The 16,366-nt window shown below is 28.5% G+C and overlaps 1 protein-coding gene across 2 annotated transcripts; it reads right to left on the bottom strand.

The window, feature by feature from the left end:
- Window positions 1–718: 718 nt before the first annotated feature.
- On the bottom strand, window positions 719–8,663 carry LOC112016054 (nudix hydrolase 2). 2 transcript variants are annotated; one of them, XM_024048546.2, is made up of 10 exons: window positions 8,349–8,663; window positions 8,228–8,261; window positions 6,014–6,136; window positions 5,817–5,882; window positions 5,137–5,274; window positions 2,557–2,634; window positions 2,418–2,468; window positions 2,284–2,318; window positions 1,936–2,044; window positions 719–1,089 (listed from the first exon to the last, which is right to left on the bottom strand). In XM_024048546.2, the coding sequence occupies exons 1-10, from the start codon at window positions 8,435–8,437 to the stop codon at window positions 880–882; spliced, it is 933 nt and encodes a 310-aa protein (XP_023904314.1). In that variant the 5' UTR covers window positions 8,438–8,663; the 3' UTR covers window positions 719–879. The 2 variants fall into 2 exon arrangements, with proteins under 2 accessions (XP_023904314.1, XP_023904315.1); XM_024048547.2 differs by lacking the exon at window positions 8,349–8,663 and having other exon boundaries at window positions 6,014–6,195; window positions 8,228–8,342.
- Window positions 8,664–16,366: the final 7,703 nt, after the last annotated feature.

Raw genomic sequence — 16,366 nt, 5'->3', positions numbered from 1 at the left:
CTAATTTTACACATTTATTTAGTCCATAATATAAGACTTACATTACTAGTATAATGTAAACCTATAATTATCTTTTATTTTTAGGTGATAAAAGGGTGCATAAGATTTAGGTAGTGGGTGCAGATTGATAAACCTAAAGGAAGAACCTAACAAAAAAAGAAATGTGAATTGGGGGTGTTTAGTACATGTGTGGAAATACGTATGAGTGAAAAAGTGTGTGAAAATATGTGTAATGTTATATAAAAACTGAAAACATGTGTTTGAAAACATGTGTAGTGCATGCCATTATGCACACACGTTCACGCAAGCATTCACTTAAAGTTGATAATCTCTTGCGGGTTGTGGGGTTGTACAATAGGTCCTGGTCCAATACCATTAGTTTAGCTTGTTTGCCTGGATCTCATATACAATAACGAATAAGCATTTATCAGTATCTCAATATGAGAAAACGACATGTTTTTGGTTTGTGAAACAGAATTTATCAATAGTATCAAGGACCTTCATTAATTCTAAACCATAAATTCTTGATCAATACATTACATATATTGTTTTTATTTTTTTTATTTTTTTAAAGGGGCATAAAATTGAGTGCATTTCGTACTCTTTATTATCACACTTTGTATTAAACAAATATCAAATTACATCTTTATTATTAGCCCCCAACCCCCCTCCACCCAAAAAGATAAGCATATTACAACTTTATTGACTCACTCTCTACTGAGAGGAAATCCACATTTTGAATTATATCACTGTAAAGAAATTTACATATTGCATTCTATACTGTATGACTAACCCTTCAAGCGTTTCTATCATAGAGTTCTTATTGTCACAACTCATGCAAATAGTATATAGTGTTTTTTAAACATCACATCAGACTTTCTATGGCTGATTATCAGAAGTTACAAGGTGCTTCGCATCCTGATTGTTGAAGTAGAGGTAGCTTATTTTGCCAGACCCTGTAGTTGTAGCCAGTGGAGAAAAACCAGTATAATTCGTTTCAGACTTTGATAAGCATATTTTGGCAACATAATTGAAGAGCTCTTGTTTTTGGATAAAAGGTTGCGCTGCATAGTCTTCAATTGGCATCCACTAAAGAATTGGAAAAGAAAAGACGAACATAAGAAAACCATGATGCCATAGTTCAGTAATTATAGAAGGTCCAATATGAATCAAAATTCTTGAATTTTACATTGCTTTAATATTAAGTTATGCCATGCCAAGCCAAAATGGGAAAATAGGACATAATAAGTTAATGTCTTCTGCCACCAAATGGTCGTGAAAGGTAGATATTTTTCGCCTTTTTATGATTTTACATTGGCTCTAAATGCATTTTCTTTCCTCAGAATACGTTTCAAATTCAAATTGAAAATGCATATTGCCTTAAAGATATATGAATTAGAGGAGGATTTCAAAAATGGGAGATGCAAAATAATTCACACTAGTCAGAACCATAGATATAAAGATTTCAACAAATATATTTTGAAATAAGATTAAGCACAAATGCAACCATCATACAAGTACTAAAAATCAATCCATAGGATCTGCTTAAAAAGTTCCCAATTGGACTTATTTACTAGAACCTCTCTACAACATATGCTAAAAAAACATTTTATTCTGATGCTCCAATCCGAACACAAGCCTTGTAGACATAATTGATTATTCCCTATGTAAAGTCTTTTCTTTTATCAAACAAGAACATGAATTAGATTGGCTTTTGGTCTTGCATCCGGCTAGTATGATTTTGAAAAGTTAATTCAAAGAATATAAGCAGCTAGTATGATTGATAGAAGTTTGAAAAATATATGCCTATTTCCACACTGAGGATTGCAACATTATTTTGATTAACAAAACTAATGCAATTTTATTCTTAAAGCCCTAAACGAGTTGATGCAAAGAAAAGCAGTCTTTGTAGTAGTATTGCGATAAAAAAATTACCTGTGCTGCTTCAATCTCTGAATTCTGCCTCTCAACGTCAAAGTTACGTGGTTTTAACATGCAAATGAAGAGCAAATCTGATTTGGTAAAGAATGACTTGTGGCTTTGCCTGTATATTGTGTGTGTGTGAGAGAGAGAGATTAGAATGAAACACCAAAAGGAGATTGAGGAACATGTAAATATATTGATAACAATTAATATAATAATATTAGTTTTAGTATAATAAGTTGGCATAAATTTTTCATAATGCAACATTAGTAAACTTGCTTTTACAGGGAAGACTATTTATTGTTTATTCATACATCTAAAAATGCATGTGAACTGGATAGTATTAGGCAATTTTCTTACCTGAATGCTAAAACTTCCACAAACTCTGTGTCAATCTGAAAAAAAATAAAAGTAAAGGTCTTAGATTTGTAAACCTACATGTAGGTAAATATCATACACATTTGAATCCACAAATTGCATTTTTTATCACTTACTCCTGTCTCTTCTTTGACTTCCCTAATTGCAGCTGTACAAATATCCTCACCCTGCGTATGAAAAATTTCAATCCAGGGTGAACATTTTCTAAAACTTTCTAAAGAATTTGATAAACAATTGCACTTGGGGCATACTCACTTCATTAACAACCCCGGTAGGAAACTTCCACACCCCTGTTCCTTTGAATTTGCCACTAATCTCCTGAACTACAAGCACCTGCCATAAGATAAATTCCATTTCAGTAGCTAGATTTACTAAGCCATCATAACAAGGCCATTCCATTTTTGGTATTTAATGATTGAAATAGTCAAGTCAGATACACTAGAGCAAGTTGTTTTGCTTGATAGAAATAGCTATATGAAGTATGAACAAAGTGACTTAAAATTTTTAAGAAGATCAAACACAAATAATGGATTGTCTAAATTGTTATTGGATTGGATATAAATGCATGGGTTGTGTGGGCATGTGTTGAATCTCACATTGGATACGTATTAAGTTGATCTAGGTTGCATAAGTAATTACAAGTAGTACTAATTTCAATTTGACTAGACTTTTTGGAGTATAATATCAATATATGGCTAATGTTTTTGGAATAACAAGAGCAAAACCAGAATTTCCAAATTACCGCTTTGTCCTTGATTTCATGGTCAAGGCTTGCACAATACCATTTTAGGCCGAAGGAGACATTATTGGTGGGGCTTTTTTATATTTAAAATCTATTATTATTATTATTAAGTTAAATTCTATTCTTCTTACTATTTAAAATGCAAAATTACTTACCAAGTTTGTTTATTTAGGTTTTGTTAACATCTACTTTTTAATTGATAATATGATTAGTCCACTTAATCTTCTAATCACATATCCCATTTTAGGAATGATTTTGTAAGTTTTAATTTTGATATTTTGTTTGTTTCTTTGTTTTAGAGACAACTATAACATGCTTTGTTAGTAAAATTGTATAAGAGATAAGTGCATTTGAAAGGAATTTATTCTTTTCTATAATCGAGAATTGTAATATTATATTACATGTTTGAACATCACTATGATTATTTTCATTGTTATTTCCTTTATACTATGACATAATCTTTGAAGTAATTTTTTAGAATTTCTCATTGATCTATAAGATTTTATATAAGTTTTCCATTATATGTTTTACGCTTTGTTTGTTTCAGCATTAACGTTTTTTAGAAAATTGTTCATTTTCTAGAGAGCATTTTTTGGAAAACTATCTCATTTTCCGGTGTTTGGTAACAACATTAGAAATGGACTTGAGAATGTTTTATGGTGTTTGGTATCCACAATTTTTATAACATTTCTTGTATAATTTAAAACATATATAATATGTGTATTGTGTAAACCCACCTAATGTAATCAATATAAATAAATAATAAAAAACCAAGAATGAATTTGGTTTTCAAACTAAAATTTTGACAACGGATACAATCAAAATTAGCTGTCAAATTTTCATGATCTCAAATACTCATCTTGTTCATGTATAGGACCAGTAACGTACATAATTAATACACACACACACACACATATATATTAACCATACTTCTCATAATTCAAAATAATCATTATACCCATAAGTTCCATTTTAAATAGTTCAAAATGCCACATAGGCCAGATAGTTTTACCGGCAAACTAATCCAGTACAAATAGTTTGATAAATACTAAAAATTGTTATAGAACTATTGACCGATCTGTGAGGAGAAAAAAAAAAAAACTTATTAAAGAAAAATGTTATAGAGGGGAGAAAAAATTGGGAGAAAAAAGAGAAGAGAGGCAGATAGAGAGAGAAATATGTGGGAAGAGAAGATGCCAGAAGACGTGATAGTGAGGATGTGAGAAGAGAGAAAAAACAAAGAGAAGAGAAGAAGTGGGAGAGTTTATTACGAGAAAGGTTAAATGAGTGAAAGAAAATATTATTTCCTGAGTCAGAAAAATATAATATTTATAGGAGTTATGCGATGCATGAGATAGAGATTGTTTTCCAATTTTTTTTTGGAAAACAACCTATAGAAAATAAGTCTTATTTTTATAAGAGTTTTCCGTTGATTAAAGATAGTTTTCCATTGACCAATTTTTTTTTTTTTATGTTACCAAATACTGAAAAATGTGGAAAACTATCTTTATAGAAGATTTTCCAGCAAAACGAACAGAGCGTTATTTTTTAGAGCATAGAATCACTCAAATTTATCTATCATGTAACTCAATGAATCAATACTAATCAAACCAAGACAAATTTTATATTAAAAATCAGATATCATGGTTCAAACATAAAATCCATTATTTTTTATTTTTTTTTAAATTAATGACTTTTCATTTAATTTGGATAAGGCGATGCATGACGCAGTATATTTTTTATTTTTTATTTTTTATTATTACAAAAGTTCAAACTTGAATTTGTTACAGGAAAATAATGACACCATTATCATCTTCATCATATTTACGACATATCTTTCTAAACATTTTAGATTTTCAATTGGGTTAGATTTTCCTTTTTTCATCAATATCGTGGTCATATTGGGGATGGAGAAAAGAATAAACAACCTATTTATGAAATTTTTTTAATAATTATTTTTAGTAAAAATAATAATTATTAAAATAATAATAAGAGGTTTAGTTATAATAGGGCCTTAGGCATTGGCCCAAATAGCCTAGCCTAAAGGCCGACCCATGGTAATGGAAAGCCAGAATTTAATCCAAAACACATACCTCTCTCTTATTGTTCATGACAAAAGAACCAACACCTACTCGATGTGAAGCGTTTCGAGGAATAGTATCAGTAGTTTCAGGAAGCCAACATACAAGCATTAAGTAATCTGGTTCAGCATGGTGATACCGAAATCCTTCCTGTAAAATCAACAAACAAGATTATAAATCACAATTTAGAAAGACTATATACATCGATTGTTGGTGCATTTTAATACGAAACCAATAAATAGATGGTTAAATTTCTTATTGGTAATGTGGTGGGTAAGAATGAGAATTAAGGATCTAACTTAGCACAATGAATTTATTATTTTTATTAGAGAAGCCACCTTTAGGAAAAGCCCAAGGTTTACAATTCTGACGAGAGGGCATGCACAATGAATTTATGCCATGTTTGTGAAATTAGAACATGTCCCCTCGTAATGTATCTTACTTTTCAGAAATTGTTGTATTATTGTGTACCCATACCGATGCTTTTTAGGATGAAATAGGTTAATTTGTTATGAAATAAAAGCGCAGTTGTAACTACCAGGTATATGTGTCAAAACAAACCTCTATCTATTGGACATATAAGTTGAAATTTTTTTTTTAAATGTTAAAAAATAAATAAATGAACACCTCCTTTTAAGTATTAGCCAATTTGTTGTAAAATAATAATAATAAATCTGGAAACCTGTGTTTACCTTTACTGTAGCTTCAACAAGATTTGCATGTTCGATAGGCAATTTGATCCAAACACCTGTCTTCCCCTGCAAATTACATCCCAAGTTTATAACATAATAGGAGGTACTAGTAGCAACTTCTACATCAAATGGATACTAGACGTAGGAAGATAAACTGATAAGATTAAAAGATACTATATATATATATATATATATACCTGTTGCCTCCATTGCGATATTGAAGCTCTAAGCAAAGAAGGAAAGATCTTAGGATCTACGGGCTGCTCTATCTTCACTACAACTCCTCCATATGAATCATTATCTGAACTTAGTAGCTCAACCTGTTCAACTTTATTTTCAGACATGACTTGCTTCTCTGCTTCTGACTAAGAATGAAAATCTATCTCCATAGCGAATAACAAAAAGAAAGCAATTATGCACCGAGTTAAGCTGAAGAATTCATCCAATAGTAAACAACTTTCATATATATAAAAAAAAAAAAAAAAAAAGGTAGAAAATTCAACAGATATCTATAGAAAATTCATATTACGAAGGGGGCAGGTGATATGTGAGCCCCATTGACCCCATTTAATATATATTATCTTCTAAATAAAATTCCCAGCCACCCGTCCCACTATAAAAATAGATCTCATTATAAAAATAAAAAAGGCAATGAAGTTTATACTGCTGATGCTGATGAAGGAACCTTCATTCTGCTACTCCAATGACTATTGAATTCAATGAAGTTGTTGATGCGAGATTGATGGCTGAGATTGGGGTTTTATCGATTGTAGCAGAGACTTATATTACTTTAATAGAGAAACGGAGCAATAAATGGGATTTGGCAACTACACAAATAATCTTAGCCCACCAAATATAACCTCAATCCCTTAAACAATAAATTAAAACTCAAAATAACAACAATAAAAATTGGCCAGCCAAATAACAACAAACATAGCCCAAACAACAATAAGATTAAGCCAAACAATAACAAATGAACAAAATATTCAGCAAAAATCTCATTAAAAAAAAAAATAACAAAAAATAAAAGCCCCTAATAATTCGGATTCATAACTTGTTCAACCCATTACAATTAAAAAAAAAAAAATTATAATTTCATTTTTTTTCCTCAAAAATTGTACCAAGAGAGATAATCTGGTTGTGAGTTCTCTTCAACAATGTCGGCAGCTGTACTCTCCTTGACAGCTTAGCTCAACTCATATTCGCAACATGTATTATATATATCTCTCTCTCATCATTTCAATCTCTCTCTCACTTTATTACTCTCATCTCAACAATTTCCATTCCCACTTTGGTCTTTTAATTTTATTAGTAAAGGGAATTGTAAAATTTCATGTATTAAAGGGTTTTTTTTAGTGATATTGATACATTCAAGTTTTCTTTTTATTAACTTTTATAATTTAAATATCTTAATAATTATGTTAGAAAATATTCCAAGGCTCACTACTGTATGAACTCATCATTAAGTTTCAATTTCCTCTAAACTATGAAGACTTTAATTTTTGTAAGCTAAAAAATTGTCTACATTAACAACGTATTCTTTGACACAATTAGACACTAAACGCTCTCTCCCTATTCCTCTCCCTCCCCCAAAATCAAAATGGGAAATACCATTCACTTGCCTTACTTAAAGTAAAGTAAAATTTTGTAAACGGGCTAGTATTAATTAATTGAGTTATGTATTGAATTCTTTTTTTTTTTTTTTTCCTTTTGCATGTTAAGGTTATTAGGTAGTTCTAATGTTCCTTCTCAAAAAAAAAAAAAAAAAAAAAAAAAAAAAAAATAAAAAAAAAAAAGAAAAAAAAAAGAAGAAGGTAATTCTAATGTTAAGTGAAATTGCAATAGTATCTTTGATAAGTTAAATTTTATTGTTTTACGCTTTAAAACTTATTTTCTTTTTTTCATATTATAGTTATATATTATGTATATTTTTTTCTTTGTTTGTAAATATTTTAGATTGAAAATGTCTACTAGGAAACATAAAAACTTTTTAAAAAATAGAATAGAAAATTTACTTGAATTTTAAATAGAATTTTTGGATAAATTTATAATTACTAGAAATATAAAAGATATAACATAAAACTGAAATGAAAATTTCACAAATGAATACGAAACTAATACATAGTTAGAAAATAGTGAAATATTATAAAAGAAAGATGACAATCAAAATCATTATAATATTTGGCAATGTACCGTCAATTCCAAACAAACCGATATTAATGAAACAGATTAAAGAACATATATACGAATGGGCAAAGTTTTGGATCCAATTTCTAGTTACACTGAATCGTCAAGATGATAACATATTCATTTTTTGTCACATGTCATTATCTTAATGAGTTTAACACTAGATTCGTTGAATCCAACCCAAATCCTAGTATTTGAAGAATCAGAAAGAGGAGATGACATACCAAGTCCAGACAAGGCCTCTTTGGGAGGGAGGGGCTGCAGCAAATGAAGAAGTTTGAACTTTGAAGGGTTAATGAATTCGAAAGAGGAACTGATAGCTGATTATATATATAACTCTTTTACCTGATAGAGTCGTAACTCAGAATCCGGATGACGATTTCCCGGCGGCTTGCTGGTTTGGCACTTTTCATGGATTTTGTTGGAAATTGCATTGAAAGATCGATTAAATTGAATTGAAAGTCCCAACAAAGTGACCACTGACCACCTCTAAAACCAACCAATACTTTGAAAAGTATTTCTTGCCACGTTTCATGACAATATTCAATTCTCAGCACTTTTGTTTTCAAATTTGAAACGCAAACATTCCTTCTTTGTTTTGCCTTAAGTCATTAAGGTAACTTTGGCAACAAGCTGCAAAAACCATTCCTAAAATTTTTATTTTTTTGAAAGAGAGATATGAGGGAAGTTGAGAGGATATTCATGCAGTAGGTATGAACTTTTGAGAAGAGTCAAAATTAGGTATGAACTTGATTATATAAACTTGGCAATTAGTTGGGTTTAGGTCAGGTACGAGTTTGATCCACTAGGGTAACTTTAGGTTATAATCAGATAAAAGTTGAAATTACCCTCAGGATTCAAAAAGAAATGTAAAAATAAATAAATAAATAAATAAAACACTTTAGAATCAATATATATAAAAGCAAAGAACTTATGCGAGAGTGTATGAGGTCTTACCAAGTGGTGCTCTAACTTTGTATTTAGCCTTTTTTTTTACTTCTTTCATTATGTTTTTCTATATTAATACGTGCTGTGATGGTCTTAAATATTTTCACTTTTCAGTTTTTTATTAAAAAGTGAGAATACACAATTTGATTGATTCACTAATATTTCATACTTTTTTTTTTTGGACGAAGTTTCATACTTTTTTCACAACCCATAATTTTGAGAAAAGTTTTTATTCTATAAATTTTCTTAGCACAATCCTTCAGATGGTCCCATTATTTTTTCAAAGAAGACCTTTCTTTTGAAGAAATTGTTTAATGCAATTCTTCTATGTACAACTCTCTCTTCTTCCCTTTCCCTTCCCTTACTTTTTTCTCCCTTCTTTCCTTTTCATCTCCCTTACAACCAAATAGGATATTAGTTTCCAAATTCAGCTAATAAAAAAAAGTGTTTTGAGGATATTAATAAAAAGAGTATGAATTTGGTAAGAATGGAGTGTAAAATTCATATTTTACACTATTCAATAAAAGATGTTACATTAGCTTTTTACTTTAAACTTAGTACATCATACCACAATTATTAACATCTTAATAAACTCTCAATTTGGTTGAATTTTCAGATGAGCATTATAATTGATTGAGAGTGGTTGTTCTTATTCTTTATTACATGATAAAATGATGTGGTATGTTGGAATTGGAGGGTGTAAAACTTAGGTTTTAAACCACATCCTTATAGAATTTAATCTTTAATAAAAATATGTAAAAAACATGTTTAATTACCGTTTTAGTCTTTAACACTTGTACTATGTATCAAAATGGTTTTTAACATCTTAAACGTGTCAATTTTGTTTCTAAACTTTTGGTATTGTGTCAAAATAATCCTTATTATTAAGCGGTATATGAAAGAATTGATGTATCTAACATTAATATCAAAATAATATTTTTATGCCATCTAAGCTATCCTTTGAATTATCATGTGTCCTTAATTAGAAAATAAAATAAAATATTTGAAAATATATTAATTGCATCTCCATAAGTAAATGAGATGTCATTTTATTAGCAGAAATTCAAAATTTCTTTTCTTTTCTTTTCCTTTTCTTTCTCGGCAACCAAATGGGGTCTATGTCTTGACTTTTTAGTTAAAGTTCTCATGAACATCATCTAAAAAAAAAATACTAATTACCTAATTCTAAAATGAAGAAAAAAAAAAAGCCGAATGTCATTTTTTACATTATCTTTTTTATAAGAAGTTAAAGTTATTACCAATTATATTATAAAAATCTTGTAAACTAACATGGTAATGAATATAATTAGTGTCATGTCAACAAGGTAAGAAATCAATTTCCTAACTATTTTTCAATTTTGTGTTTAAAAATTGATACATTCATTTAATAAAAGTAGTGTGTAACCTTGTGCATATGCACATGTATATTTAAAACAATCACATTATATATATATATATATATATATATATATATATATAATTTAGAATCTAATTAGATCTAGACTCTTCGGTTTTTGTACAAAATAATTCACTTGTTACAAAAATTGAACTCCAATTAAAATTCAATTTAGAATTTAATTGAATTTAGACTCTTTAATTTTTACAACTAATAATTCACTTAACACACAAATTTTAAAATTAGATAAGAAACATGGTGCAAAATTAGACTCTAATTTAGAATTTAATAAAATTTTCTCTCAGTTTTGTGTGTGTGTGTGTGTGTGTGTGTGTGTGTTGGGGGGGGGGGGGGACCTACCACCAGTCTATTTAAAATTACATGTTGTTCATGAAATCACAATCCCATATATGGCCCTTTTTAGGAGCCACTATCTCATCAAAAAAACTATCTCATAATTTTATTTATTTATTTTTTTTTTTTAAGTTAGTATATTGCAATGTATTTGGAATGATAAGTCCATCGGTATTTGGAATCATTTAAAAAAAAAAAAAAAAAAGAAACCTTAAATTAGACACATGACACAAAATTTGATAAAAATTGGAATCTAATTTACAATCTAATTAGATTTTCTCTCAGTTTTAGCTTTAATTATATACAATGGACTGGTTATTGGCTTGTGCGTTGCATGATTTTTTTTTGGTAAATATTACGATTGGAGAACATTTTTTTTTTTTTGGAAAAAAACTTCTTTTATTTTTATGTAGTGATTTTTAAAAAATACAATGAAGGGTTTATGATAAATTTGTTAATTTCATGAAATAAATTTATATAAAATAAAACTCATAAAATGGATAAGATATACGTAAAGGTATAATTCATGACTACACATGAAAGTTATTGTATTTTTTTTAATTTTATTAACTAGTTCACATTTCTTAAATAAATTGAACAACCATTTCATCACCCCGTTATATACATAATGATTGGAATGTTGTTAGTTAGTACATGATTGCTTGATAAACAATATTGAGTAAAAATTATTTTAATTCTATTTTAGAAATTTTTTGTGAAATTTTCATTTTCATGTCCATTTTTTTTAATCTAATAGATTTAATTTTTCACATTAGTTTAATTGAATGGTATTGTGTTTATACTCTTTTTCTTAACTACAATTGATAATTCACAAAATGAGCAAACAACTTATTGAGTATTGCAAAAGAAACAAATATGAACATCAACATGAGCATGAACATGAAGGGAGATTTCTATTCATTTTCTTGAAGAAAAATTTACTTACAGAAATTCCAAACTTTACTAGGTAAAGAATAATCAAAGTTATTGATAGAAAAATCAATAAACCAAAAATTTAGGAGCCTAAGAGAAGTCATTACTCATTTGAAACAATCCAAAATACTCAAGGACTAACTTCCATCGCAAGTGCTTTAGCTCAAGGAAAACAATATATATCTCTATATCTTTTTTTTTTTTTTTTTTTTAAGAAATAATTACAATATGCTACTAACCTTGCAACTTAAACCTTTTTTCCCTGACTCTCGCAATTTGAATCTTTTCTCCCTTAAACCCTAGACACTTTGTGTATAGGGAGGTTCCATTCAGCTACATGGCCCTCAACATATATATATATATATATATATCTCATTTAATAAATATAAAATTTCTTTAAAAAAAAATTAATATGTTTATATAATTAAGGGAAATCCTAATGGGTACTTCAGTTGAGCATATGTGAAAAAGGGCATATGCATACCACAAATGGCAAAGGAGAAAGAAAAATTTGCTAATCCCTTTTAATATGGTTAATTGCTTTGCCTCAATTAGTCACTCAAACAACATACCGCTTATTCATACCACAACCACAAATGACAATGCAACATTAGCCATCTGTAATTGCTAATTTGAAAGTACAGATTTCTTTAATTGCTTTACCTTCGTTTCTTTTGGCTAATATGACTTTATTGAATCAAAATCAAATCACAAAAATCATATGAAAATCACCAAATTAGAGTTTAAAATTGTAATTAAATTTTTAAAAGAAATCTATGCACATTTGCCAAAAAATTCCATGTAGCTAAGTCACACTTAGGAATATTGGACCCTTTTTCCTTTGTATAAATAGAGGGGTCCCAATGGGATGAGAGGGCTAACAATTTTCTCCAAAACATTTATTGTAGGAACATAAAAGTTTTTCATTGTAGACTTTTCACGATTAAAGAACATGACTTGCCAACTAATCAAACTAGAGTTTTTAGTACCTACAACAATTTCACAACAAGAACAAACCCCAGTGTATACAATATCAAATTCCATAGTCTCATGTTACATTAAATGAGTGTTTAATTTTTCTCGAAAAGTATTGAATAGTAATGCTTCTGGGCCATAGTCTCAATTACAATTCTCAATCATGTTGGACTTGGATGACACCTATCAACAACGTATCATAATGAGATTTAGAAAAAATTTGGAGTGTACACAACGTTTAGTGTGAATGGGAAGAAATTTCATCCTATTCCAATTGATTAGGTTAGTAAGCGATCTATTCCAATTTAATGATCCTAGAATTTTGTATAAAAGTAATAATCAAGGAAACTTCCACCTAAAATAAATCAGACTTTTGGCAAGAGAGAAAATTGATGTCTAGACAAATCAAGTTAAGGCCGACCAAAATGGACCATATTCTTAATTTCTTATCTCTATTTGTTCCATGTACAAGACTTATAGTCAATGATTGGCATATAAAAGTTAAACATCTTATCTAAAGTCTATCCTCTGGAAGCTTGAGAAAAAATTCATTTAAACCAACACAATATATAAATTATAAAGGAATTAAGAAAAATTGTCAAAAATAATGAAAATTTAATCTATGCTTAAATTCTTATAAAGATGAACACAATAGCAATATCCTCTTAAAAAAAATAAAGATAAAAAAATCTATACTTATTTTGTATGTATGATAAAGTCCTATCACAAACTTTTTTGAGACACATGTTGATTAGTGATTAGAAGTTATAAAGGAATAATCATCAATATATATACAAGCAGAGATCTCATGCGGGAGTGTGTGAGGTCTTGCATTTAGTATATATATATATATATATTTTTTTTTTTACCTCTTTCATTAAGTTTTTTTATTGTTACAAAAAAGTTTATATTAACTTATTTTACTGTTATCTTATTAGTCTCTCATTAATTGCCTAAGCTTACATCACACATTTCTCTCTTTTTCATGTCTTTTAGCATACCCACTATTTTAATATTTAAAAAAAAAAGCAAAAAAATAACAATTAAGGACTAATTGTAATAACTAACCAGATAAGTCATTGGAGAGAAATAAAGAGACATAAAAATGTTGTGGATTGTTAAATAAAACGCATTGTTTCACTACAAAATCAAAACGTATTGTTTCACTATAAAAGACCAGAGACTGACAAAACATTTAAAAAAGAGAGAAAGAGAAATCTAAGGGGACGTCACCTTCGTCATATTGGCCTCCCACCACCATTAAGAAGCCGAAACCCCTACTGGTATTTTGTTTTTATTTTTAAATTAGGGGATTAAATATGATTTAGGTATGGGTAATTTGGTTGAATAGTTTTCGTTTTGGGTATATAACTAGAGAAAAATATTTGGTACGCAATGTTAAACCATATTCTACCATGGTTTTAAATCATCTATAAAACATGTATATACACACTTGTCCACACCATGTTTTAATGTCGTACTATCAATGAGTGGAAGACAGTGAGAGAGTTGGACATACTTTTATTTCATAGTATTAAATATGTGAACACAACACAAATTATTTGATTTTTACGGTCCTGTTACTCTTTTGCATTTATTTTTTGTTTCATGATTTAAAAAAAAAATTAATCTTACATTTTTTTTTTTTTGGTGAAAAATTAATATTATCTTGAGAAGGCTATAAATATGCAGTGAAACAATAGTTATAAATTGCACAGACATTACCATTATAATTATTCAATTCATGGAATGAGTAAATTTTTTTTTTTTTTGGGAGCAATATTGTAGAATAAAAGTTGTTACAAAATGTGTCTCTCTTAGAGACCTCATGCAAGCCCGCCAAGAGGCACTCTAATTTTCCATTTAGCCTTTTTTTTTTTTTTTTTACCTCTTTCATTAAGTTTTTTATTTTTTTTTTATTGTTACCCAAAATTTCACATTATCTTATTTGACTATTATCTCATTAATATTTCATTAATTTCCTAAGCTTACACCACATTTTTCACTATTCTTCATGTCTTTTAGCACACGCACTGTTTTAGTATTTTTTTTTTTAAATAACAAAAAAAGAAAAGAAAAAGAAAAAAAGAGTAAGGGCTAATAGTAATAACTAACGAGATAAGACTCTAGAGAGAGATAGAGAGACACAAAAATGTTGTGGATTGTTAAATAAAAGGCACTATTTCACTATATATTACCAAAATAAAAAACCTAAGACTAACAAAACATTTGAAAGAGAGAGAAAGAGAAATCTGAAGGGTCACCACCTTCGTTATATTGACCTCCCACCACCATCAAGACACCAAAACCCCTACGGGTAATCTTTTTTTCTTTTTAAATTAGGTGTTTAAATATGATTTAGGTTTGGTAATTTGGTTAGTTAGTTTTTGTTTTGGGTATATAAGTAGAGAGAATATTTGGTGCGCAATGTAAAGTCATATTCTACCATGGTTTAATTTTAAATCATTTATAAAACACATGCATACACATTTGCCCACACCATGTCTTAATGTCGTACTATTGATGAGTAGAAGATAGTCAGAGAGTTGGGTATACTTTTATTTCATAGTACGAAATATGTGAACACAACACAAATTAGTTTATTTCATGGTCCCGTTACTCTTTTGCATTTATTTTTGGTTTCATGATTTAGAAAAATAATAATCTTACCTTAAGAAGGCTACAAATATGCAGTAAAACTACTTAAACCAATTTTTAATATCTCAAAATATATATGTTTCTTTACTCTAATTTAGTTTACTTTTTCTTTATAATTTATGTACAACATTATTCAAAACTATTTTATATAAAATATCACAAAATTATCTGTGCATCACACAGGCAACTTACTAGTTACCCAAATTTAAATAGATCATTATTTTTGGACCCGTGATGAGTCTACATGTGTTCAAATAAAAAAATTAAAAGTTAATTAATTAATCAATTAGTATATAATAGGAAAATAATAAAACATCAAATATTTGAGTTAGTAGGCTCTTTATCCCAAAATTGGCATGGCTTATGACCATTTAAATCAAATAATTTTAACTCGTATTACAACCAAAATAAAAAGATTGTCTTAAATATTTGCAAAAATATTGCTATTAAAAAATGCAAATCATATTGTATATTGATTTTTTAAGTTTACAAAAAATTGTATTTTAACCTATCAAGTTAATGGAACAAATATATATTTACCTTTTTTTTCCTAAGTTAGATTTCAAGTTGACCTCTTTTTCTACAACCCAAAAACCTCTCTACTCATACTCATTTCCTAAATATCACTCATACAAAATACTTTTGCCCACTATTTTTTTTTTTTTTAAATTTTATAGAAAATTTTGTTTTAAAATATCAAGTCAATGGATCAAACACATATCTAACTCATTTTCCCTAAGTCAGATTTCAAGTTAACCATTTTACCAATGGCAAAAAACCACTCTAACCATACTCATATTTTTCTATATATTTGCATACAAATACTTTGACTAACTGATTTTTTAAGTTTACCAAAAAAAAAAAAAAGTTTTAACCTATCAAATCACTGGGTCAAACACACATTTAACTTGTAATTTCTTGATTCAGATTTCAAGTTGACCTGTTTTTTCACGGTTTAGAAATCTCCCTACACATATTCTTTTCTCTACTTCAGGTTCAAGCAAATTAACTTGTTCAAGTCCAATTTTGCCAAGTCTATTTGTGTAAGAAGTGGCTTGCAAAAGAGAGCTTTAATATAATGCACTTTTTGGAAGAAAAA

The sequence above is a fragment of the Quercus suber genome, unplaced genomic scaffold, assembly GCF_002906115.3.
Source record: "Quercus suber isolate HL8 unplaced genomic scaffold, Cork oak 2.0 scaffold_337, whole genome shotgun sequence".
NCBI classification, from domain to species: domain Eukaryota; kingdom Viridiplantae; phylum Streptophyta; class Magnoliopsida; order Fagales; family Fagaceae; genus Quercus; species Quercus suber.
Note: the sequence above shows the minus strand (reverse complement) of the source record. Positions and strands in the feature narration are given on the sequence as shown.

Bases quoted from the DNA above. Each gene is read 5' to 3' on its own strand.
- LOC112016054 (XM_024048546.2), bottom strand. From the start codon at position 8,437: ATGCAATTTCCAACAAAATCCATGAAAAGTGCCAAACCAGCAAGCCGC. The intron at 5,275-5,816 runs GTAAACACAGGT...TTGATTTTACAG, and splicing joins TTGTTGAAGCTACAGTAAAG to GAAGGATTTCGGTATCACCA. The intron at 2,469-2,556 runs GTGAGTATGCCC...TTTCATACGCAG, and splicing joins CTACCGGGGTTGTTAATGAA to GGTGAGGATATTTGTACAGC.